Here is a 26,236-nt window from a genome sequence, read left to right on the forward strand (position 1 = left end):
GATGAGAGTGACAACGGGTGGGGGTGCATTAGAACTTGTGCCTTGATACGGTTTGAGTCCTTAGTTGGGCGTGAATGTGAAAAGGATGAGGGCATTTAGGTAGCCTCATCTTTAGTGTGTGTGAGTGTGGGATTTGGGGGGTTGGACCTCATAAATATATATATGAGCATGGTAGTGAGAGGGGCGGGGGTTTGGACATTTAGTTGCCCAATTTTGTGCCTAAAAGCCTATCGTTTGTTACCCCTAGCTAGTTACCTAAAAATTTACCCAATTTGACCTGGTCTTATAGTGTTAGTGGTTATTTAGTAGTATGTAATTTTATTTAATGTTATATAGTTTGTTGATAGCTTGTTGAAAAAAATCAATCAGAAAAAAAGAAAAAAAGAAAGAAAATAAAAAAAATAGAAAAAGCAATGAAAAAGAAAAAAAATGATGTTGAGTTATCTTGTATATAGTAGTTAGTTTGGTAGTTGTTTGTTTGTTTCTTTGTGTAATAAAAGACCGGGTTAAATTTTTGCTACTTCATATATATTCCATTTCCTACCCGTACACCTAGCCACGTTACAACCTTAAAAGTCCCTTTGATTTGCATTCATGTTTGACACGCTTAAGGAGAAGGATTGATTTAGGTACAAGCCTATAGTTGTGCAACCGCCCGTTAGCCTTTGTGTGTCTAGCTCATATTGCTAGTGCTTACTTGTTACCGAGAGGAGAGACATAGTGAGGGGTGCATTATTTTGGGTGTTAAAAAGGGGTTAGTAAGAGGACTACATGTTTATGCTTGGTTTACATTGATCACTTGTTTTGAAAACGGTTTGATGAGTTGCTTGGGACAAGCAACGGTTAAGTGTAGGGATGTGACGGGTGGTCCGTTACACAACCCTTAATCATGTTAAAAGACGAATTAATCCTTCACTTAATCGCGTAATTATCTTGAATTAGATGACTACGGTTGCTTATGTTTCAGGTGCGGTTCGGGAGCTTAAAAGGGATAAAACGCAGCTTTGGAAGGTTTAGAGATGAACGGGTCGTGAGTGGGAGGAATGAAGAAACAAAACACACAAGTCAGGGCTCCACTGTAAATTACGGTGGCCACCGTAATTTACGGTGGCCCTGAAAATTATGCATGCCTGCCGTAACTCAGTCTCTTTCTACCGTAACAATATGAAGTCCACCGTAACTTACGGTGGCCACCGTAAGTTGTGGTGGAGGCTGCGAGGAAATCCGTAACTGCCTCATTTAATCAGTTTTTGGGTGTCTTTTCACATTATCTCATCATTGGACGTTTCTCTGGCATCTTAGGGGCGATTTTGGCTGATTGTACTTGGTTCCAAACAATTTCTAACATTCGGTTTATGTTTTTGATTGGTATGAACACTAAACTTGTTGTTATGATGATTCACCAAGCTATGTGTAGCTAAACTTATGGTGATCATCCTAAATTGAAGGTTTGTCTATGACTTTTGTGTTTGGATTCGTATTTCTAGAATAATAGACTTGCAATGCGTTTGTTTATTATGGTGTGTGAATGTTTGTTTGTAAATTGTTGATTGATGTTATGATCATATTCTAAACCGTACGTTCTTGGTGTCGCTGACAATCGAGATATCACGGGAGGGATTAGGGTTGGATATTAGTCAATTGGTTATCGGGTAACAACCTCGCGTTTTCATAATCAGAGTACTTAGTTCCCTTTTATCACGAACAAACAATCATACATGAATCATGTCTATGTGATTCTTTCTAGTGAATTTAAACACAATTGTCAAAAGCAAACCGGAAGTTTAGGATGGTCGCTTTCTCCTAATCTGCTTTACAACCAACCTTTGATTTGAGTTATTTAGTTAATTTAGTTTTAAAACCAAACAATCCAAATTATTGATTTTTTTACTTTCTACAAATTAGGTTAATTTTAGTTTAAGTGCAACGCTATAAAATCAACACATTTTCCACATACTCCCTGAGTTCGATACCCATTTACCACTATCTATAGTTGTTATTTGGGTTAAATTTGCGTGTGACTACGACTTCACGTCACCCCCTGAAATAGGCGTTGGGACATTTAGATTTAGGGAATGGAAACTGGGCTCAGCATTGCAGTTATTAATAGAATTAGCCCAAAATATCTCCTGGTATTTTGGACTTGAACTTCTGTTTTGACGGGCCCTTTTATGAGATTTGAAAGTAGGCCCAAAACCCATAGACATTAAATGTGTTACCCTAGACTTAAACATCTCCCTACAGGCATCATTTGGTTTTCTTGGAGGAAGTTCGACGCGATCTGTTTTGCCCGCATCCCTACGCAACAACTTATTTTCCCCGATGCATCCCATGCTTGTGCATGGTCTCTTCAATTTCCAGTTGATAATGAACTGTCGCCGCATCAGAGCATGCTTCGACCGCCGTGACCAGGGGTTCTTCTTCCCTAATCTCCCTCTCTTCCATTACCTCTGTATCATTGAACACCGATTCCTCTGAACCTGTTGGGGAATTTCGGTTTAAGATTGAAAGCTCTTGGAAGTTTAAATTATAATCGACTTGATCGATTTCCATGACCCACGCCAAATATGACTTCCCCTCCCAACAAATCTCCACCTCCTCGTTTATCCTCAGACCGGACGCTGAAAAATACCCCGCAAATAGCACCCGAGTTATCCGGGTTCTCCCACGAAAACTCTGCCCCCGAACCAACTTACCAAACTACTCTGCAATTTTGTTGAAAAGATCGTTATCCCGAAGCTGAATCAGAACTCCCATGATTTTAATCCAAGCCAACCAATCGACTACCACTTGTTCTCCTTCCCATAGAAACGTCGACGCAAAGACTCCACCCCAGACCTCTTCTTGTTTTTGTATGAACTCTATGGCGATTCTCTTCTCTTTAAAAACTAGCAAAAAACTAAGTCCCCGATAACTTACCGGAGTGTCATTGTACCCACCATCATCCAGCATGCTACGTATTTTTCCAACCACCCTTACATCTACGACCTCCCCTTACTGCACGCATGATGCAGTGATCAAGATAAAGCACAATTTTTCCAGTAAGTTTTAAGAGCATATTAATGGTAAAGCATAAAACACTTAAAACGTGCATAACCAACCATTATGTTAAATTTTAATCCATTTTTTCTTCGATCCTAAATCTTTTAAAGATGTTCTTACATTTTTACCTCATCATTTTTATATACTTATATTAACTTTAGTTTTTATACTAAACTAGTTTTCAAGTTTCATATTATTTAAAATAATAAAACATATTATATATATATTATATAAAGTTAAAACACCAAAGATAACAAACCAAGACCCACAACTATGAATGCCTTTTACATAAGAGCGCATAAAAAGTGTGCTACCATGGAGTAAGGTCAAGTCACTATCAGACTATTTGTTATAATCAAAATAGAAATAAAAAAGGCATGATAGGGAGCTGAGAAACACGATATCTACCCCACTTTTCTACATACTACTTTTAAAAAGGGTTCTAATCACTATATAACAAGTTACCTTCTTCATTTCTTCTCAAATGCTTCCTCAAAAGAGTTCCAATCACTATATTCCCAAGCAACGCGACTACAATCACGGTCAGGCAACATTTGTCAATGTTAACGAGAAAAAACCAACCATTCATATTACACTCTTCTCTTTTGACATCTGTTGGGTCAAATTGAAAAAATGATGTTATTAATTACGACGACTTTAGTGAAGACATACAACGACTTTGTGAAGTGTGAGGTCTAGCGACTTTAGGATTATTATTGTTATATTTTACTAACCATATCGTATTAGCTCGGTGGCGACTTTAGTGGTTTTCCAATAAAGTGGTTGCTTGCTTAGAGGACAAGGCTCGGGGTCTATAAATAGGACCGTAGATATCATCTGAAGGGTGTGCATTTGGAGTCACCACCCCGGGGAAGCTCACCCGGGGTGGATGATTATTTGTATTGCTATTGTTTGGTTTTTGCTCGAATTCACCAGTCTCCATATATTATATCTAATAGAGCTAAAAGCGAATTTAAGCGAACTCCATATTTTATTACGAACAACAACATTAGCACTAAAAATTCAGAGAAAACTTGTTCAGTAGATCTACAAGATCATTCAGAAGATACACCAACTACCCCTCCATTAACCACATAAACTAGAATCAACAACGAGGAAGAGACTGTTGCGACTTGTTCCACTTATTTTAATCTCAAGTGGGATTCATGTGTAAAGCCCAAATGTTTGTTACCCGCCTCACCCAACGAGTATGCTAAACCCCAACAAGAAATTGTAAGTTCTTTAGAGGTTGGGCGAGTGTCAGTGACACCATCTTTGGGCCATAAAAATTGGAAGAAGAAGCACATATTTTACGAGTTTTGAAGGATGATTATCTCTTTAGAGAGCTTTCCGACTCCCAATTTCATCATTTGTTGGATCGCATGCATAGAGTAGAAATTCAAGCAGAGGAAGCCGTGATCAAACAGGCTGGAGAAGGTCATTATTGTTATTTTGTTGGTATTGGTGAATTTGAGCTTCTTGCTATTGCTCCAAATGACGTTAGTAGAGCCGGTCCTAGGTTACAAGATTGCACAGCTAAGAGGCTATCATGGTTCAGTGAAACGACTTTAATGTACAATCAAACTTTACAAGCTTGTGCTTTGACAAAGGGGACTTCAATAATTTCCTCAGGGGATTTGGTTTCTCGTTAAATACCAACATTCAACGTCTTAAGACCGAACCCACCCTTCAAACAATCAGACAACTTGCGGTTGCGGCATTACGTCAAGCATATGATGAACATGGGTTTAAGCCTCACACCTTCAATGTTGTTATCAATTATCTAGATCTCTTTTTGGCCCGAGCTCAAAACGTGGGTGTGGGTCTTTCCCGTACCGTTGCATTGGCTGCCTTGCATCAAGCAAGCAGAGTCTATGAGATAGATGGGTGGTCGCCCGAGAAGTGGTATGCCACCTTTTACTTACAAGGGAAACTTTGGTGGATTGGGAATCCAATATGCTCAATACCCTCAAAGGGGGTCTCAAAATTCCAACAATATTTACATTTTTAGAACACTACCGGCCGAAAAACTAACCTGTGAGATTACGGGATTATTCCGGTGATGAAGACGGCGGCTCTTCCTCCTTGAACTGTAGGATCGAGATTCGATCAAAACGAGTCGGTCTGAGTCAAATCTAGGTCACTAGAAAGGCGGAAACAGACTAGTAACCTTGAATCAATGTTAGAATAGGAATAGAAGCAGAGAAATACACTTTAAACTGGATTTCCATTGATAATAAACGTTTTTACATGCAGAGAATCTGGCAGCACTTCGTGACAGATTTTACCAGAATGTTACAAATGAAAAACCCAACATGCCTATTTATAGGCACACCAGTTCGCATGGGTTAACTAGCCACTTCGCACGAACCGGTCAACTTCCAGTTCGTGCGACCTGGTCATTACAAACACCACTTCGTGCGAACTGGCACATTTACATATACACTTAACTTTCTAACACCATTACATTGACACGACTCAGACTGATGACGTAGGCGATAGACATTGTGCACCAACAAACTCCCCCTTGGATATTGTCGCAGTCTTCAGTCAGCCTGTCTTCAAAAACTTCCTTTCACAGAGACTTGAACTTCTCCTCTCTTTGCTTTGGTTTCTACAGTAACAACTTTCTGAGCTTTTCATTCTCTTTAACCGCCCTTTGCTCTTCCTCAGCTAGCCTTTGTACAACTGTAGCTCGAGCAATCTTGTCTTTCTCTTCACGTTTCTTTCTTTCCTTTTCAGCTTTTAGAAATTCTTGTTTTTCAATCTTTCTCCACTTTGACGACCACATATTTTCAGAGTTTATACCTTTCTGAAAACATATAGTAGCAACTTTCTGAAATTGCAAAGCTTGATCTTTATCTTCTTTCTTGTAACCAATCTTGTTCACAAATAAACACTCGAGTTAAATGCTTGGTTGGTCCCTGTGGTTTTCAAAAATTGCAGACTTGGTCCTAGTGGTTTACTAATTACACGCGTGGTCCCAAAACTTGTCAAAAATTAACTCGGTTGGTCCCCAGCCTTAACATCAGTTAAATTTCTCAGTTAAGTCCATGTTAAATGACCAAAATATCCATTATTTATTAACTCTCTTTATAATTTTTGTTTAGTTTTACTTTTGACTTGGTTAAACCCATGTCAAGCTGTCATCCTTGTTATTCCTCCAAGATCTCTCTCTCATCAATCCACACGATCAACACCAAACCCTAAAAAACCAATCTCCGTCACCGGAATCTCAACACCCACCTCCCGTTGGCCCACTCCGGTGACCAACCATGACCGACCAGTTGGCAAAACCGATCCAGTTAGCCAACCAAGTCATCAAATCCGCCGACGAAGCCTGCATCAACAAACAAGACTGCTCCGAACTCAAATCCAAAATCGATCAGATGCTGCTGCGTCACTCGTGTCGCTCTCACGTGACAACGATCGATATGGAAGTTGATAATTGAAGAGGGTGGGGTGAATCCGTTGCTAGTTGGCGAAAGAGGGGAAGCTGGAGGGGCAGGAGAATGCTTGAGGTATTGACTGCAACAACATATGCAAAATCAATAAATTATAAACATATATATATCAGAGTAATTAGTAAATTGCATAGAGTTACAGGTAGTTACAAATGTACAAGTTTAATAGAGAGAGTGTTACCAGATGGGAGTTTAGAGCAGGTGGGATGAACTTGAAGAAATGTGCAGGAGATTTCATGGTGGTCTGTAGATTACACACTGTTTTGTTTATCATACGAAAAGGAAGAAGAAATCTTGGGTAAAAATGAAAGATAAGTATTAGTTATGTATTATTAGTTCGACATTTTTGGTAAATAAATAATTACAATATTGTTCAGGGGTAATATAGTCATTTCACACATAGTTAACTTAGAAATTTAACAGAGGTTAGGTCAGGGGACCAACCGAGTTCATTTTTGACAACCTTTGGGACCACGCGTGTAATTAGTAAACCACTAGGACCAAGTATGAAATTTTTGCAAACCACAGGGACCAACCAAGCATTTAACTCTAAACACTCGATATCCTTCGCTGAGCAGTTCACTGTCCACATCGGATCATACAGATGGATATATCTAACTTCATTCTCAAATTTGTATGTAATCACTGCTTCAGTCGACATGCAGCTATACACCCAACATAAGAACCCTTTATGAAAATCCTGTTCCATTTTCGGCAATGGAATATTCTTTATCACCCTGGGCTTCTTGATCTGCAAGATTGTTTCTTCTATGCCTGTAACTGGATCCACCCGCTTCACTTTCTTCGGGTAATGTGGCTTCCAAGGTTTAAAATCTTTGAATGCTTCAAACTTCATTAAGCCCCATGTAGGCATATCGCGTTCCCTGACTGGATAAGACAATGTTCTGACTTTGGGTAGTTCTTCTACATCCCACCATGGCAGAGACATTATATCTTGAATGTACTCGAAGTAGTGAACGCCAAACTCTCGTCTGATTACATAAGCATTCACTTGTGGCAAGTACCCCCAACTGATTATATCTCCCAAAGAAATTTCTCTATCTCTCTTGTAATACTTCAGTGGTCTTTTGTACTTTCTCTCTGTATCTTTTCTGAACCATTTCTTTCTTTCTTCGCGCTGTTCATCTTTCGACATTTCATGAAAACTTTTATTCTTTACACTTTCTGCAACTTTCCTTCTTAACTCATCTTCATTTGCTTGACTGAAGAATTCTGCAAGCGTCGGAAAGCTAGAAGTATCAACGTTAACGCTCTCAGACTGATCTTCATCACTACAATCTTCCACTTCAACTCTGTCATAGTTATCAGCATCTTCAACGTACTTGTACTGGTATTCTGGTTGCTGATTGATGTCGAACTTATTGCCTAGTTTTCTGTACTAATGAAACCTGAGTTGTCGAAACAGAACAATTTGCCTAGTTTTGTCTGTAATAATTTGTTTGCCTTTTGAGACATGGTATGGGACATGTTACTTTAAATTAATTGGTAATAATAATTGTTATGGAAACTTCTGGACAATCTGTTTCGCTCAGTGCCACGCCCCGATGTTTCCGCCATCGGTTGGGGTGTGACAGAGGGAGTGATGGAAGAGCTCCGGCCGGCCTCCACTTTGCCGGTGATGATGATGGTTGTGGTTTCGTGTGTGGGAACGAAGACGTGGATATCCGTCCTCCAGCCGGCTACTCTGTTGTGAAATTACAGAAACCTACGTAATCCCTTCAACCTTCTCTCTTCGCTTCTGGTTTCGCACTCATCTAGGCATGGCTATGCCTGAAGGAAAGAGCACACAAAAAATTATGATGGTTGGTGGACGTGTTTCGATCTAATGAATGTTGATAGTGATGGTGATGGTGATGATGATACTTTTGGGCGGATAGAGATTCAGAGAGAGAATAAAGATAAGATAGAAGTTTTATAGATTATCATATATAATTTAATTAAAATGGAATAAAAAGACATAAATGCCCTCAAGTGCAAGGCACATGCCATATTTAACCAAAAAAATAACCTAGTTAGTGCTAAAGGACGTAAAATGGAACGAGTTTTACAAAAAAAGGACCGTGACTTTAATTATTGAAGTTAAAGGACATCTATTGCAATTCGATACAAACATAAAGGACGAAAAATGTAATTTACCCAAAATAATAATGAAAATAGTAATTATTATTACGATATTAAAATAATAAAAGTATTAAAAAATTATATATATTATTAAAATGTTAAAAATACTATTCATTTATTATTATTATTATAATATTAAAATAATAAAAGTATTAGAAAAACTATATTTATTATTAAAATATTAAAAGTACTGTTCGGTGTATTTTTAAATAACACACTAGTAGGTAACCCGTGCGTTGCGGCGAGATCATGATTTTTGTAGGGGGTATATGCCTTCGGTGGTAATCAAGTCAAAGTTTTTGATATTTTTAACCCAAACGAGACCCGTTTGACCCAATAGAAATTTTATTTTTATTCGTTTTTGCTTATTAATACTCTAAAATTACAAATCTACAAACCTAAGTCATCAACAAAAAAGTTATATAACTTTGCATATTCTAAGAAAACAGAAAGATTAGATGGTTTTATGGTCTTGTGGATTAAGTATTTCTGTAACACATCCGGGTCAAAACACGGGTTTCGGGTGGTTCTCGAATCTGGGGTCTGAGGATCAGTAACGTACGGAGAATTAGTCGTTGAGTCGTCGCATCCTGCAGGGACTTGATTCGGGAATGCTTCGGTCATTGTTTTGTGGGCCTGGCGGGGGGCCCGGTTGCGTGATCGTATCTTTCGGCTAAGGCATGATATGCTCTGTATAACTCTTCGACCAGTTTCATAAGGTCGGGTCGTTTTTTGTAATACATTTCTGCGCGTCTAGCGAATGAATCGGCGTCTTCTTCGATGAGTTTTATCATTGCTTTTACTTTGATATCCACATCTGTTCATGCACACAAGGAAAATCAATATATATACACATTTTAAACAAATTGCATAATAAACTATATAAAGAACTGAACCTAAAATGGAAGTTAAGAAAGCATTTATGTAAAAAAAATCCCAAAATACCTAAATGTATTCAAGTACTATATTAACTTTTTTTAACAATAACTCCAAATTATACAACTCGAGTAACATTCAAATCGTTTTTTAGACCAAAGGGTGTGTCTTGAACTGTTGTTGGTTCAAACCGTTACTTTGCGTAATCATACCAGATTATCTTGATACCAACTGAAATATTCTCAAAGTTCAATAAGATCCAGATTCTTATGTATGAAAGGTAGATCATAAAGCGAGATGCTATAAAGATTGATGTAGCATGATCTAACACAACGAAATTTGTATGTAAGCTATAGTTTTGCATTTGCATACGGAAATCAATCAAATTATTCACATCTCTTCTCCTGGGAACATGTTACTAACTTCCAAAGGGACCAACAGAAATGTCGAATACGCTTACGGAATCAAAAACTCATACCTGTAAGATTTTCTTGAAGCATGAATAATAATATGGGTTGAGTTCGGGTTGCACATTTCAACCGCCAATCCGCAACTCATCAACCTTGTAATCCGCCAACCTGACACCATTGACGACAGAACGCATGACGAAAACTAATTCAGTCTTCTCTTTTTTTTTTTTTTTTTTTTTTGTGAAATCCTTGATGCCTAACTACCCTTTATCTAATATTGGTTTTTTTTTTTTTGCAACCGACGTTTTTGTTTTGTTACCTACACATTTCTTTTTCTTGTTTTCATTTGGTGTAGGATCAGTAGCTGTCTCCACGCCCATTAAATAGATGGAGAATCATTATAGCAGAATATAACCAGTTAACCACCCTAATCATAAAGATTTGTGATTGATTCCAAAGACCATCTTCTTTTCAACTTTCAGGTTTTGATACAGAAAAAAGTTAGATGCTCACAACAGCAACATTCTTTAGGCACATTTATATTTTTAGCAATATTTGGTACATGCACTTTTTTACACAAAGTAGCAACTGTGTAGTGTAAGTCAAGTCATTGGCTTCACGGTATCAGATGCATTTATGGTGCTCCTCAAACAAGTGGTTGAGGGTAAATCTTGCCTACAACAAAGAGGCATAGTGGAATGGTTATGCAAATAAATGCATTCATGATCTCGACTACCATCGGTTTTATGCTCACCCTTCCTTTATAACTATTTTTCTTATATTACCCATTCAACCCATCAGCAACGAAATACAATCTAAATTACGATTACATAAACAATATTATTACGATACCTTTTTCTAATGCGCTGACAGCATCAAGAATTTCCATCAATTGTTGCACCTTGGGATTTATTAGTCTGTCTTCACTTCATAACCGTGAAGACCTCAGTTTCAACTTTGTTTAACTGTTCATCAACACGGTCTAAAAGGTCAACAAAAGACATCAAGCCAGTCAAACTACTCATCGTTGTTGTCAATGCCATGGCCTTCCAAAAATCCTTCAAGATCGTCTGTTTCGTGTTCTGTGGACAACTCATTGGTTATTTCTTGCGGTTCCTGATTATCATTCATACTCAGAGAATCTTTTTCTGAATTTCAGGAGATGGAGACATAACCCTAACCGGAGATTCATCATCTTGTTTTTCGATTTCAAGATTTGAAGAAACTGTGGTAACAAGTTGTCTTTCTTTAAGAGATATTGCCTACCACCAAAGGTAACATCAAGTGAATATGCATTTATAATAGCTACATAATATTGGTGACATTATAAGCTTAATAGATGAACAAACAAACCTCAATAAGCTTTGCTGCAAGCTCATCAAGCAACTCGATTCGACTCTTTGTATTATCTAAAGCTTGCATAACCTTCTTCTTTTGAAATAACAGATCTCGAGCCTCGTTCTCTTTCCCGGCTTGAACACTGACGGCTGCTCGCCTTTTAAGCTTCTCTGTTGTTTCGGATAACTTCAATAACCTCTGTCTTGCTTTATTAGCTGAGATAAACAGATTCATCACTTCTATAATAATGGCATTCAACAAGCATCATGATGAATTCAGTTTTGTAAAAATTCATGGATGTGCATTTGCGTTGTATAATCATGCTTTGTATAGCCTTACCTATGAAAAACGTGATAGAGAAACGTGACTTTCATGATCTAAAAATTCAAAACCCTAAAACTAATTTTTCTCCATTTTTTCCTTTGATTAAACTGTAAACATAAACAAAAATCAAACTTACCTTCCAATAAATTACCAAATTATAAATGTTTTACCTGGCTAGAATCAAGGGAACCCTAATCGTTCCCTACTCTGATGTGGTTCTTCAAATTAAAGGAAATTAGCTTCTTCTGATAAGAAACCATCTCTTTCGTCATCATCCACCACTCACGAAGATGCAGTATGATCCAGATGTTATATGCTAGCAAACGTGTGTGCCTGATCTTCCATTGCCCACTAGCCACTTCTTAACAGGGGGTGATGGTAACAGACGGGGAATTGAGAGGATGAATTGAAGGTGAGACCCTTCCTTGCCCACTTCAATCTCGTATTCAGTTGCCAACGTGGTGAAGCATTGAATGTCGCATTCAATTGTAGGTATCGATGACCTTGTTAATAGGACTATAGTGGTGTAAGATTAGGTATAGGTTGAGGGAGAGAGGGGTAGGATGGGAAGGAAAAGTGTTAAAAATGGAGATTTGTTCTTGCCTTTTGAACTGCCATCTTAAAATTTATGTTGGAAATTACTATTTAGTACATAGGAGATGCTTATATATAGTATATAGATATATAGATAGATAATTATAATGTAATAATAGGATGAGGGTATGAACTGTAATAATGTGAAAGATGGGGTGCATAATTTATGCGTGCATGTGGGACATAGTTTTTCAAGGATTAGAAACAGGGGTTTGAGAAAATAGGGGTTTAGACTTCTAAACCTACAATGCTCTTCCGATACTAAAAATATAATAAAAAAGTTGACTCGTGGGTCCCTAAAAAACGTGCTCTTACTTTGTTTTTCAATCTTCACTTCAAGTCCACATGCATTGTTTAAAGGCATGATGTTAATTTGATGAATTATAATACTAAAAATATAATAAAAAAGTTGACTCGTAGGTCCCTAAAAATGTGCTCTTACTTTGTTTTTCAATCTTCACTTCAAGTTGATAACATAACCGATGAATAGTGAGTTAACGTTAACGTCGTTAGTCTGTTGATATCTAGAAAGTAGATCGAGAAAGGGATACGGAAGAGAGAGAGAGAGAGAGTGGGAAATCTCTAGAGAGCGAGGGAGTGATGGAAGAGCTCCGGCCGGCCTCCACTTTGCCGGTGATGATGATGGTAGTGGTGTCGTGTGTGGGTACGAAGACGTGGATATCCGTCCTCCAGCCGGCTGCTCTGTTGTGAAATTACAGAAGCCTGCATAATCCCTTCAACCTTCTCTCTTCGCTTCTGGTTTCGCACTCATCTAGGCATGGCTATGCCTGAACATCACCAATTCCACAACTACCTTCAGCAATCGAAACCCTTCAGGTATTGTTATTCCCCCTTTGCGAAACCCTAGAACGTGTTCTATGACGGTTAAACTTTTGTTGTTTTCATGTTTAGAGATGTACTCAACAACATGGACGCTCAAATTGCAGCGCCGGTTAGCTATATCAAGGCCGATCATCCTCCCTACATTCTAGCTGATTGGTTTGAAAAACGACTTGCGTATACAAGAAGTGTTGCAGCTAGCTCAATGGTAGTTTGTTTTCTTATCTAAGCAGTCTCATTCATTTTGTTCTTTCAAGTTTTACTTATTTGTAACCCCTAAGTTTATTTCATATTTTTCTCATTTTGTGGCTTCATAAGAACCATAATGAGGACATGGGCGGATTGGGTAATTGGTCAGAACAGGGTCGTGTAAAAATGGTCTTTTTATGCTAGTCGGTTTTCAGTTCTTGAAAGCCGTTCGGTTTCAGTTTCGTTTTTTTTTGGTTTTAGCAACGGATCCGTAACAAATTTACATAAGATTCAAAAATAAAACGTATAATCCAAGGTTTAAGAATCTTTTTTTGATGGTTATTATATTTAACCTTTAAAATTATTATTGTTCACATAAACCTAACCTTCTAATATGTTTTTATTATTCTCCAAAGTTTTTATTAAGACCTTTTGTTTTGTAATATTTTGAAAGTTATTTATTTTGTATGTTAAATTATGTTATTTTAATAAACATGCTGATGTTTTTATTAGAAATACTTAACATTCAAGAATAAAAAAATAAATCCTAAATCAATGTATAACAAACATTAAAAAAATGTTTTTTAGGTTATTAGGTTCGGTTCGGTTTTGTTTTTTGGTTTTCATAAAATGCAAAACCGTAAACGAACTATAAATTTCGGTTTGTTTTTTTGTTTTGCTCACCCTTACCTATCTGTCAAGTAAGACCTATTATTTCAGTGATCTAATTTTTCAAATAAAACGATCTATCAAGTTATGTGCGTTAAATAAACACATTGGACGACTTTTGACCTGTTTCTCTTTTAAGCTAGTTTTTTAGTATTACTTATTTGACCCGTTAGAGATAAAATCGTAAACCAAATCAAATATAAGTTTGTCTTGAAATGTAGATGGGTTACATTGTGGGACTTGGAGATCGACATTCCATGAATATTTTAATCGACCAAGCAACGGCGGAAGTAGTCCACATCGATCTCGGCGTCGCCTTTGAGCAAGGCTTGATGCTCAAAACACCTGAGCGGGTCCCATTCAGGCTGACAAGAGACATTATCAATGGTATGGGGGTAACAGGTGTGGAAGGAGTTTTCAGAAGATGTTGTGAAGAAAATCTATCCGTTATGCGAACAAATAAAGATGCCTTACTAACCATTTTCCCAATAAATCTTAAAGAGTACATGGCCAAAATGGCCCCTGATGTTTTGCCACATATGCCACTTTAGATAGAAAAGTAATTTTTTTATATCAAATATGATGTACGAATGTACCGTTTAGGTTCACAAACCGGTTTGAGCTTGATATGTGAAGCTCGGGCTTGAACTCATTTATAAAATGAGCCTCGATAAAAGCTCTATCTCAGGCTTGAGCTTGTTTAAGCCCTGCTCGGTTATAGTTTTTTAATGAGCGTCTCGAGTAGCTCATAAGCGGATCGACTTGTTTGCACCCAAACTACATCAACTTCAAAATTCTAGAAATACAAAATGAAAAAGTGACCCTTTTTAGGTAAAAAACAAACATACCTATTCAAACTGAAATACGAAACGCTAAAACATAACAGAACCTTGGATACTATCTAAATAACAATTATAGGAACGCTTTTCACAGGTCAGATCAGTTCTACAGGGTTTTCATTTTCCTTTCTTCTTTTGTTTTTTTACTTTTCTTCTGAATTCCTATTGGTCTACGAGTTTTAGTACGACATTTTCCCAATAAATCTTTAACTAATAAGAGTAAACTGTCATTTTGGTCCCTGTAGTTTGGTCAATTTTGCCACTTTAGTCCAAATCTCAAACTTTTTGCAATTGGCTCATGTGGTTTCAATTTTGTTGCCATTTTGGTCCAAAAATGAAAACAGACCAGATTCCCCTAATTAAACCCTCAAGTTTTGTCCTTTTCCTCAGGGGTATTTTAGTAATTTACGTTTTATTATAACTGATTATCAATTATAATAAAACTAAATTATAAAAACTGAAACTCAGTCTCTCTCTCCTCTCTCTCTCTCTCTCTAAACTCTATCATCACACACACACACATAACTTAATCAAACACCCACCATCAACCGGATAACATCCACCACCACCTCTAATAGCCATCGCCCACCAGAAACACTCCACCACCTCTAACCACCATCGCCCACCACCGGATCGAAACCCTAGAAAACTACCAGCCACCATCGCTGGAATAAGAAGAGTTCAAACCACTAGGGTTAGGGTTTTGTTGTCAGCAAGACGTTAATCGTTGAGCCGGAGGCTTCTCCAGCCTACGGCTGCGTAGTTCCAGATAACATGATTACCTATGTTGTTTCGTAACCGTCACCGGAGGCGGTGGCGTTGCGGCGGACGAATTGAGAGCTTGAAGTTTCTGCAACGCTAGAGTTTTGGCTCTGGTTCGAACATCGAGAGAAACATCGAGTACAACTATTGTGTTGCCGTTGAATTTAGGTTTCCTCATGTATTTCCCCATTGATTGATTGATTGATGATGATGATGATACTCTGTTTGAGAATATCATGGAACTGTAAATTGTTTGAAGATGATGGTTGCAGGAGTTTGGAGAAGAGATGATGATACTCTGTTTGATGATTATTTTGATGATTTGGGTGCCGGAACAAACTCGTGGGTTAGGGGTGGGTGGCTGTGGGAGGTGGGTGGTGGTGGAGCATGGTGGGTGTGGCGGAGAATGGGGTGGAAAAGATGATGGTTGCAGAGAGGAGAATGGGGTGGAGAAGATGATGGTTGCAGAGAATTGGAGTTGGATTAGGGTTTGCTTGTGACTCACTTAGGGAAGATGAAGATTTTTTTATTTAGTTGTATTATTAATTAATAATCAGTTATAATAAAATGATAATAACCAATTTACCCCCGAAGATAAGGACAAAAAACAAGGATTTAATTTGAGGAATATGAGCTGGATTCACTTTTGGACCAAAATGGCACAAAATTGAAACCACAGGGACCAAAATGAAAGTTTTGGACTAAAATGGCAAAACTACACAAACCTCAAGGACCAAAATGGCAGTTTACTCAACTAATAATTATGTCGTTTTATTAAGTTATAAAAATATAATTAGAATTTAGAGGTGTAGTGATACTAGATTGAGTTATTTGAAATTTTAAGCAAGTACATATGTAGCTCCTTTTTTATTTGCTTTTAATGAATTTAAAATTTAAAGGATTTTTAGGGGAGTATTTTTTTAGTGACAAAAATAACTAATATTTGAGACAATTTATGTTGATAAATGCTATTGAAATATGGTTTTTAAATGGCTTGTTGTTAATTGTTTATGTTGATGTCATAACTCAATTGGTTATTATTGTACATGGATATGTTGGGTGTATCAACATATTAGTTAAAATATTACACACGGTTCTTTTACGGACAAAATTCGTCGCGAAGCGACTAGTGAGAGAATAAATACTAGGTCTTTAAAGGGGTTATTTGCTGTGGTGTAGCAAAATTGGGGTAGATAAGTAAACTTAAAAATGTTTTACTGTGGTGTAGTAGGCTCGGCGATTTACATAAACTTAAAAATTTGTGCATATCATACAGTAATACCAAATACATCCATAATCAAAATCCCGTTGGAACGCGCGGGTTATCGTGAACTCGTTTGAATGAAATTCGAAAAAATTCGAAATTCGACTTAGATTATCAAGAATTCGAATCAATTCGAGTCCAGTAATTCGAATAACAATTTATAATTTTAAATCCGAAATTCGAATTAAAAATATACATATTTATTTATTAATTTTATTTATATATAATACACAGGGTTGAGATCCTGTACAAACAGTGCTAATTATAAGAACCGTAAGAACAAATCTGAACCATTAATAATTTAAATCAAGGGTTGATATTAATTATAAATAAAACTCTTATAATTAAAAATTACTACTAACAAATTAGGGGTAATTTTGTAAAATTGCTAGTCATTTGACCATTTTCCATTAAATACAAATTTCACCAAGGTTTTTTAAACTAAAATAACTTTTATATGCTTCATTATTTTTAAAAAAAATATATATCATAAAATCAAGTATTTTTTTATCTTTAATATGAGTACCATATTGCTATACTTTTTTTGTATTTATAAAAGTGATTTTTAAAAAAAGTTAACAAAAGGTGTTTTATGATTGTGCTGATAACGTGCTGATTATGTGTTAATTACAAAATAATACAAACAAACACCAAAAGTAGATATAATCAGCACATCTGGTGTGCTGATAATGGAGAACGATTGAGGATGTTGTGCTAATGTCATTTATGTTGATAATGGAGAACGATTGAGCACGATGTGCTGATAATGAAGAACAATTAAGGATGTTATGCTAATTATATAGTGTTGTGCTGATTATATTTTTTGTAATTATTTTTAATTAGTTATAAATATATATGGTCAAAAGGTCTAAATTACCCCTAAACTATTTTTTTATTGATGGACACTTGTCAATTTTGTGTTGGTTCTTACAGTTCTTACAATTTAAGTGTTTGTATTTGATCCCACTCCATAATACACATATAACTTTAATTAAGGCTATAGTATCTATACTATTATAATCTATACTATTATAAAAAGGAGAAGTGATACATATTCTTAAGAAGCATGTACAAGGGACTGCAAGTTGGTAGAAGAGGAAGATCATCAGATTTTTAAGACGCTCCAGGGACAGGCTAGGGATTTCACCCATGAACCCTAATATCCGATTATATAGCTTGTAAATGAATCGTCTTGCAATTGAGACGTGAAGATAGAAAGGCAGATTGAATGCGAATGATGGTGGAGTCTCCAGGTTGCAGATGAAGCATCGTGTGTTTCATTATCAACAACGGTGGCGGTTAGCACAAAGCCAATCGTTATGGTTTTGCAGTTCCCGAGGTACGATCTGTTTCTGTTTTGAGTGTAGATGCTGTTTGATGATCAGATAAATTAGTCTATTTTTTTTCTTCAGATTGTGTGATTTAGTTTTCATTTTTTTTACCTGATTTTCAATCACTTGAAAGTGGTTCCTGACATATGCTTGTCAGATGGTTCTGAATTTGTTTATGTTTGGCACAATATGTTGTTGTTTATAGGGTTTTGAGTGACTGGATATATACCGATGTTGATTATTGTGTTTATCTTGCAGCAACCAGCAGGAATCTTATGAATCCAAATCAAGCCCAGGCTGAGTTTAGGTGTCCCAAATTTCCTGTCATTTTGATAAAATGGAATAAAGTAATTCGTTTTCCCCAAATATATATACCTAAATTTGTGGTTACACACACCCAGATCAAATTTTCCTAAACCACACTTGTACACATGGGTTTCCATTGGTTTTGATCTAAACTCATAGAAAATCATCGCTTTACAGTCAATAGGATCACCATCAAGATTGGTCTCTGATGCTGGTGTCTTGCATGATTGTGTGTTTTTCTTTGATTTATCCGCTTATGTGAAATTATATTTTAAATGTAGGTGTGAACCATTTCCCACTTATCCACTGACATACGACATGCTTCATGCAAATGGGCTCCTTTCATACTTTATAAACCGTTCGCTTTTTATGATACAACATTTCTAACAATGTGTAAAAAGAACGAGTCATATTTGTAGATAAATTGAAGCTTGAGATAGAAACCGAAGTGCCAGGAAGATGATATTGAAGAGAGTGAAGTTCTTGAAGGTTATAGATGCAAGAATCACACATGTGTCAAATGGCGTTACGCTTCATACGCCCATTGCAGCTATGTATAGTTGATTAATGGGTTGCTCCGGCATTAATCTAGCAATCGGACATAGATAATATTTTCACCGGATCGTTAATGGGTCGCTCCAGCATTAATCTAGCAATCGTCTTGATCATAGGTAGGTTTTTCATATCATTTGTTTATGTTCCTACTGTTTTTACAACTGTTGATAACAAAAAAAAGATCATGTTTATTTATGTACTAACGTTAATGTGTTACAGGTTGCGTATTTGCAACTTCGATCGCGAAAGAAGAATCCGACAAGTTAGGAACTGTTATCGGGATTGATCTCGGACTATCTATTCATGTGTTGGTGTTTATAAGAACGGACACGTTGGAATCATAGCCAATGATCAAGGAAACCGTATCACCCCATCGTGGGTGACTTTCACGGACAATGAGAGGTTGATCGGTGAGGCGGTCAAGAATCAGGCGGCTGTAAACTCCGAAAGGACCTTATTTGATGTCAAGAGACTCATTGGCAGAAAGTGTGAACTTAATACTATATTCTTGCGTCGTGGGATATAACTGAGTACGTTTTGTTTACTTATTTCACATTGTAACTTTGTTTTGATATGTTTGAGGATAAAGAAGTCCAAAAAGATATTAAACTGAAGGTACTTCATTTCTCTAATCATACACGGGTCAGGTTGGTGCCATAAGGGTACATTTTTATTGGTCTAAAACAGGTCGGGTTGGTGTCACATTGTATTTTTGATGAGTAAAAAACAAGCCAGGTTGAGTTGTAGGATTCTTGAAACCGTGAAATTTTCTCAGGATCCAAAAACCGGAAGATATAATTAGAAAATATATCACATTGTTTATTCCACGCGATATTATATTATCTTTCAAAAAAAGTAAATACATTTTTTTTGGTTTTGACATTTTGTAGGATTCTTCACGATTCGGTTCTGTTGGAGAGGTTTCGATTGATTTTGCAAGTTATGCAGAGGCTACAAAGCTTTCTTCTCTATCTCTTCCTCTTATAAACGCTAATTCTGGAGCTGTATTGCATGTTGGTCCCTTCTTCCTTTCGATTTTTTATGGTAACTGGATTTGTTAATTTGTGTTTAATAATTGTTTATTGTTTATGTCGTTTGAATTAGGTATCGATTCAAAGGGTGCAACGGACTTCTGATCAGAGGTAAATATAAATTTCAAAAAAAAAAAAAAAACGTTTTCGTTTTCTATTCCTTTTAACTTGTTAAAGTATTTTGTGTATACTTATACAATTTGCAGGGACATTGATGGAATTTGTGATGACGGTCATCATGATCGAAGCTTGAGGTTACACTTTGGCAATGGTGACATAGAAGAGAGTTCCGATACCAGCTCGGGGCTTAATACCCCATGCGAACGCGAACCTAAGAACGCAAAACTGACTCATGAATCCTCAATCACGAAACATAAATCGTCACAATGGGATTGCTTAAACGGCTCAGACCCAAAAGTAAGTACAGATGATTCTTCAACAAGTACTTTAGGAGAAACTTCTGAAGAAAGTTCTCCAGAAGCCATGATTCAAAACCTTAAGGTCAAAGTTGCAGCGTTGACCAGGCAAACCAATGTTTCGGAGTAAGAGTTTCAGGCGGATGTTGAGGTCGATGTTGCAGCAGCCGGAGCACCGAAGAAGAGGACGTTCAAGAAGTTCAGTTTCAGAGGAGTTGATCTGGATGCTCTCCTTGATATGTCTACTGATGAGCTTGTTAAGCTCTTCACTGCTCGTGCTCGCAGAAGGTGTATACATGTATATTCATATGCAATATTTTGTATGACTAAAATAGTAATTTTGATAGATCTGTCTTTTTTATATGTAATTTGTGTGTTTGTAGGTTCCAGAGAGGTTTGAAGAGGAAGCCTATGGCTTTGATTAAGAAGCTCCGTAAAGCTGTATGTTTTCTTTATAACCTTTTACTGTCATAATCTTGTTTTATAAGGAAATTTATGATGCTGTGTGTTACTGTTATATGCTATTTTGTTACATTATGGTTAGTTTTGTTGCTGAAATACTTTATTGATATTTGATTAATTTATGTAAATAGTGCTACTAAATGCATTGTTTGTTGGATCTTTGATAGATATCGCATACATATTAGTATATTGTAATAGTGTAAGGGGTATTAGTGTAATTACTTTTCTATAAATAAGGCATTAGTCATTAGTAAAGGATAGGAAGAGAATTAGTAGTTATTGGGCTCTGTTACAGAGAGAGGGCGTAGCCCTGGGAACTCTTCGGAGTTTGTTATCGAGTCTGTAAGATCCGATTGGATCATCTTCTTCATATCAATTTCAATTCCAATCTATATTAATCATTAATCAGAATCGGATCTCTATCATTGGTCCGACTTGCCTTTCTGCTCTACTTCAAATCACCTCCTGCTTCACTTAGATCTCTCTTCCATTTTAGGATCTGTGTTATCTGTGTTTCCTGAATTTTCGGATCTATCTTCAATCAGATCCCTGAATTTTCGGATATTTCTCAATTTGAATCCGATATCCCTGAATTTTTGGATCTATCTTCAATCAGATCCAATTTCCGCTTCAACATCGTCTCAGATCCATTCCCAGATCCGCCAGTTCTACCTCCAATTCGATTTCAGATCTGTGCTCTCAGATCCAATTCGATTTCAGATCTGTATACTCCTCAATTTCTCTGTTCTGTTTCCACTCCAGTCTTCGTTTCAATTTCTCTGTTATTGCTTCAATTTCGATTTCTCTGTTCTGTTCTGTTTCGATTGCACCATGGAAACCGGTACAAGTGCTAGAATCGATGCTCAGGACATTCAAATCAATCAATTACAGAGCGATATTACCAAAATCAAATCCACGTTGAACTCCTTGGAAGAATCGCTGGAAGAGGAACGTGCTGAGTCGGCTGAATTTCGTAAAACTCTGCTCAACTGGATGCGACAACATGAGAAGAAAGGGGAAGAAGAGTCGCTGGGATCTAGTTGTCGATCGGGATCGGTATTAGCCCAATTGGAGGCGCTTGTTTACAGATCTGAAGAACGCCTGGGTAAATCGCTGCTGCACAATGGATGTGGCTCCAAATCAAGGTCGGATAGTGCTAATTGGGCCTTATCGACTGCTGAAACTGAGTTTGTCCATGGCTCCTCAACAACCAACTCGATGTCTGATACAGATCACTTGAAGGCGATCATATACCGATTTGAAGAAACGTCGGCCGACCATGGCTATTTGATGCTGAATAGTCATTCGGATTCCATTTTTTCAGGCTCTAATTCTACATCGGCGGCTCCAATTGCGCAATTTCAGTCTCTACGAGCACAAATTGTTGGCGTCCGATCAAAATCTCATGAAATTGGGGTGATTTCGGGCCGTTCTCAGGGAAATTTGGGCTTCAGGACTGTGGTATTGGGCTCAGATGCTGTATTGGGCCTTGGTATTTTCAACATTCGACTAGCCGACTTACCCCCTAAGTTGTTTGATCTGGATCCTGATCTAGAACCACCTGACCGTCATACACCTTCACTTTCAACTCCTGTTCGGGTTCTTTCAAGTCAACTATGGGTGGTGCACGGGCAGTGTCGGCCTCCCGAAGACTCAACTAAGGAGATCTCAGTTTGCTTATGGAGCTCGTTATCGGATTCCAGTCTTGAGGACAAGACTGTTTTGAAGGGGGGAGTATTGATAGATATCGCATACATATTAGTATATTGTAATAGTGTAAGGGGTATTAGTGTAATTACTTTTCTATAAATAAGGCATTAGTCATTAGTAAAGGATAGGAAGAGAATTAGTAGTTATTGGGCTCATTGCCTTGTGCATGAGAAGGGCTTAGCCCTGGACCACTTTGGTGGCTAGTCTTTGTATTGTCTTCTTCAGTTTATCAAAGTTTATCAAATATAGTTACAGATTTATTTTTCATCATCTCCATTCAATTCTGATACGTATCAATCTTGGTGTGCTTGAATTTAATCATTACTCCTTTTGACATTGATGGTATCTCATAGGTTACTCTTAGGAAACAAAGATCACTTTTTATCCATTTAGTGGGGTGACTAAAGGGCTAAAAGCCTTCTTAATTGACATCTCAGGGGCCCCTATGCAGGTATTATCTATTTGATTATATGTATACATGTATATTCATTTGCAAGTATCTATTCCAACTAGAGGTAAAAGAGACGGGCTGGCTGGATAATGGGTCAAAACAAATGTTAGTTAAAAAGAGTCATTTTAGTATGGGTCAAAAAGAGACATTTTCGAAAGCCACACAAAGTATATTAAGAGGCATACGATTATATTAGTAATCATGTAGGTGCCGTAGTAGGACCGAGGAGCAACAACTTCTATAGGTTGCTGAGCTGGCATCAATGTTGGTGGTGGTGCCGCCGCCGCTGAAGCATCAGGTTACGCATAAACTTGCTGTGGGGCAGCCTGCGTGGGTTGTAGATTATAGATGGTTTATAAAATATTAACATACCGATGATAAGATTATGCTCGTCAGCGGCTTCTTTGTTGAGGAAGGTCAAGTGGATGTGGGACAAGTGACACTCACAACTAGATGGTACCTGTCGGGTCGAAACGGTGAGAGACAGGCGATGAACCGGGTCTATCTAAGGATAATACTTTTTAGAGAAATGAATGAAATTTATAGCTGGAATTGGTTTGCTCAAATTCTTTCATGTACAGGAATTCAATTTTATATACAACAATTGTTAATAGATCAGGCAAATTATCCTTTTGTGGTCATTCTATGAAAAAGGTCGGGTATTATACGCTTCATATAAATTTCAAAAATCATTGGTGTCGCTTGACCCGTTCCAATATATGTAGCTCTGCCCTAATCACAATCGTATTACCAAAGGCTACAATTAGTAAAAAATTTGGGTGCACAGTTATTTTTATATACCTGTAAATGAATCGTCCGGCTATTAAGCAAATGGTGTCGTTTAGTTTTACCAGATTAGATTAATTAGATTAATGGTGGAGTTTGTTGTCATCCAAAAGCATGCTTTCATCTTGTTCATCTTCAATTCCTATAGGAAAGAGTTCCAAGGTACCGTAAAATTCGTAAATTTAGGGGTGTTCTTCGGCCTTTATTTTTTTTCCGAGTTTTGGGTTTTTGGCTAGCAAAAGTGACCCGACCCATTAAAAGTTCGGGTTGGTCGGGTTTGGCTTATTTGGGTTCCAGGTTTTCGGGTATTCTCTAAGGGTTCGGCTGGCTTCGTATCCGTGTCAGATTTCGGTTTTCGGGTAAAAATGACAGCCTAGAGTTGATTTGTGTTTAAGAAAGTCACAGAAACATTATATAATTCTAGCTTCAAAAATATTTGGATCTGATTGTGAGCTGCTTTTTCTATGATAAATCTGTAAGCTTTTGACCGCTTGTTTCCGTAATGCGATATTATGTATGCAGAGTATATGCACATTCTTTATTCCATTGAAAAAATAAAAGACGATTTTGATAAGAATTTTTCACGAAAGCTAATTTAATTGTCGACTGATATAAACGAGGTTCGTGTCTGCAGGTACAGTACTTTGAATGGCTTTGGTTGTCATTTGTGGTCAACCATGCAGCGGGAAGTCAACAGGCGCTCTTTGCCTGTCGGAAGCTCTAAACGACCTAGAATCTAAACCTAACGTCCGAATCATCGACGAAACCTCCTTTCACCTCGACCGTAATCAAACCTACGCAGAAATGACCTCAGAAAAAAACTTACGCAGAGTGCTTAGATCCGAAGTAGATCGATCATTATCAAAAGACAACATAATAATCGTCGATTCCGGAAATAGCATATACGGTTACCGATACGAGTTATGGACCCTAATGTTTGCTGTTTCTGTTGGGCTGCTGCAAAGTCAGCACACCATATGTTTACCGGATGTTTTGTAGCTGCAGTGGCTTGGTTTAAAAAAGTTTGCCTTAAGCGCGCTTAAGCGCAAAGCACATCTAGGCGCAAACCCCATCGCCTTGTGCGACATAAGGCGCACGATGTACAAGAAGCGCAGCTGAGGCACGCTTCAGTGAGACCCCCGGCTCGATAACAAGGTATCATGGTTTGAATTTTTATAATCAGCATCAGCAAATAACTTTTCTGCAAATCAACAGTTTGACTTTCTGAAGTCAGCTTGGTTCATCCATTCTTCTTAAGCCAAATCCTCAAATGCAAGCTTGAATTGTTCAGGTGTAAGAAACTATAAGAGCTGAGTTAAAATGTAGCATAATTGCTTAAATGAAGTGATAATGCTATGTTTTTTTAATATCAACAGATTATTTCCAGCATGAAATGAAGTGATAATCCTTTATGTTTTTAGAATAGAATTCCTTTATAAAATGGTTTTTTGAATTAAATTATGATTCCATAAATTAGGCATGTGTGGTATTCAGTAGCTTTAGAAATATCAAGTCTGAACATTAACACATGTGGTTATATTTGATATTGATTGTGCAGAGCATCTCAAACTTTGTATGCATGAGTTATTTGTGGTTATATTTGATTTTGCAGAGTATCTATAACTTTGTGATTATACAATATATCTTTGTTAAGCTAACAAAAAGTGGAGATTGTTAAGCCAACAAAAACAAGTATCGGATTGCAAATTTTGGCGTTTAATGTAAAATTAAAATGTCGACTCCGCCGCAACGTGCGGGTTCCCCACTAGTATAAACTAAGCTATAAATTTATTTTGGGTCTTAAACTAGCCCATTACCAAACTCATTATCAAGCCCATAATTTAAACCTAACTTAGCATCAAAACAAATTTATTCGAATTTGATTTTTTAATCGAATACGAATCGAATTCGAATCGAATTGGCCAGTTTTTAATCGAATTAGAACTGAATTCAAATTCAAGCAAAAAATGATAATTATTCGATTAATTCGTTATTGGATTCGATGAACACTCCTATTTTTTTTCAACCATACTGTATGTGTACATTATATATCAATTTAATTTATATTTTATAATATATATATATATATATTATTCGTCATGATCTTATTAAAAGTAATGTTCCGTAACAAATAACGTTTTTACTTTATCTGTAGTCATTGAACACATTTAATGTAATTATTTATTACTTAACTAGGTTATAACCCCGTGTGTTATACGGTTAAAAAATAAAAAAAAAATTAAATTGATAGTAATGAATATTTAAATTATAAAACGATATTTTTAGACGATTTTCAAATGTCCGAATAAATTTTGTGTCGTGTATGATCAAACATGTGTGATGTTTACCAAGTTTATAAATATGAAAACATTTGATTGCTCGATTAAAGAAACTGCATCATCAAATTTCTTATAAGTTTCAGCACTCACAACAAC

At 36.9% G+C, this 26,236-nt stretch overlaps 2 protein-coding genes and 1 long non-coding RNA gene across 3 annotated transcripts; 2 read left to right on the plus strand and 1 right to left on the minus strand.

Moving 5' to 3' along the window:
- Nucleotides 1-9,054: 9,054 nt before the first annotated feature.
- LOC110912565 lies at nt 9,055-12,153 on the minus strand. Its single transcript, XR_002578007.2, has 5 exons — nt 11,767-12,153; nt 11,288-11,487; nt 10,787-11,196; nt 10,003-10,102; nt 9,055-9,465 (listed from the first exon to the last, which is right to left on the minus strand). It is a non-coding gene; the product is annotated as an uncharacterized LOC110912565 (long non-coding RNA).
- Nucleotides 12,154-12,968: 815 nt separating this feature from the next.
- On the plus strand, nt 12,969-14,439 carry LOC110887710 (serine/threonine-protein kinase ATM-like). Its single transcript, XM_022135284.2, has 3 exons — nt 12,969-13,027; nt 13,103-13,238; nt 14,110-14,439. The coding sequence occupies exons 1-3, from the start codon at nt 12,969-12,971 to the stop codon at nt 14,437-14,439; spliced, it is 525 nt and encodes a 174-aa protein (XP_021990976.1).
- A 1,312-nt stretch (nt 14,440-15,751) lies between these two features.
- LOC110912550 lies at nt 15,752-25,259 on the plus strand. The gene is made up of 10 exons (XM_035980417.1): nt 15,752-15,879; nt 18,290-18,431; nt 18,983-19,061; nt 19,165-19,256; nt 19,836-19,958; nt 20,050-20,087; nt 20,183-20,418; nt 20,524-20,680; nt 20,776-20,833; nt 24,436-25,259. Exons 1-10 carry the CDS (start codon nt 15,752-15,754, stop codon nt 24,523-24,525), a joined length of 1,143 nt encoding a protein of 380 aa, XP_035836310.1. The 3' UTR covers nt 24,526-25,259.
- Nucleotides 25,260-26,236: the final 977 nt, after the last annotated feature.

This window comes from Helianthus annuus, chromosome 2 (genome assembly GCF_002127325.2).
Source record: "Helianthus annuus cultivar XRQ/B chromosome 2, HanXRQr2.0-SUNRISE, whole genome shotgun sequence".
Taxonomy (NCBI): Eukaryota; Viridiplantae; Streptophyta; class Magnoliopsida; order Asterales; family Asteraceae; genus Helianthus; species Helianthus annuus.

Excerpts from the sequence above, each read along its gene's own strand:
- LOC110912550 (XM_035980417.1), top strand. The coding sequence starts at position 15,752 with ATGGTTGCAGGAGTTTGGAGAAGAGATGATGATACTCTGTTTGATGAT. Across the intron at positions 20,419-20,523 it reads TACAGATGATTCTTCAACAA|AGTTTCAGGCGGATGTTGAG; the intron begins GTACTTTAGGAG and ends TTTCGGAGTAAG. Across the intron at positions 20,681-20,775 it reads ACTGCTCGTGCTCGCAGAAG|GTTCCAGAGAGGTTTGAAGA; the intron begins GTGTATACATGT and ends GTGTGTTTGTAG.
- LOC110887710 (XM_022135284.2), top strand. The coding sequence starts at position 12,969 with ATGGCTATGCCTGAACATCACCAATTCCACAACTACCTTCAGCAATCG. Across the intron at positions 13,028-13,102 it reads CAGCAATCGAAACCCTTCAG|AGATGTACTCAACAACATGG; the intron begins GTATTGTTATTC and ends TTTCATGTTTAG. Across the intron at positions 13,239-14,109 it reads GTGTTGCAGCTAGCTCAATG|ATGGGTTACATTGTGGGACT; the intron begins GTAGTTTGTTTT and ends CTTGAAATGTAG.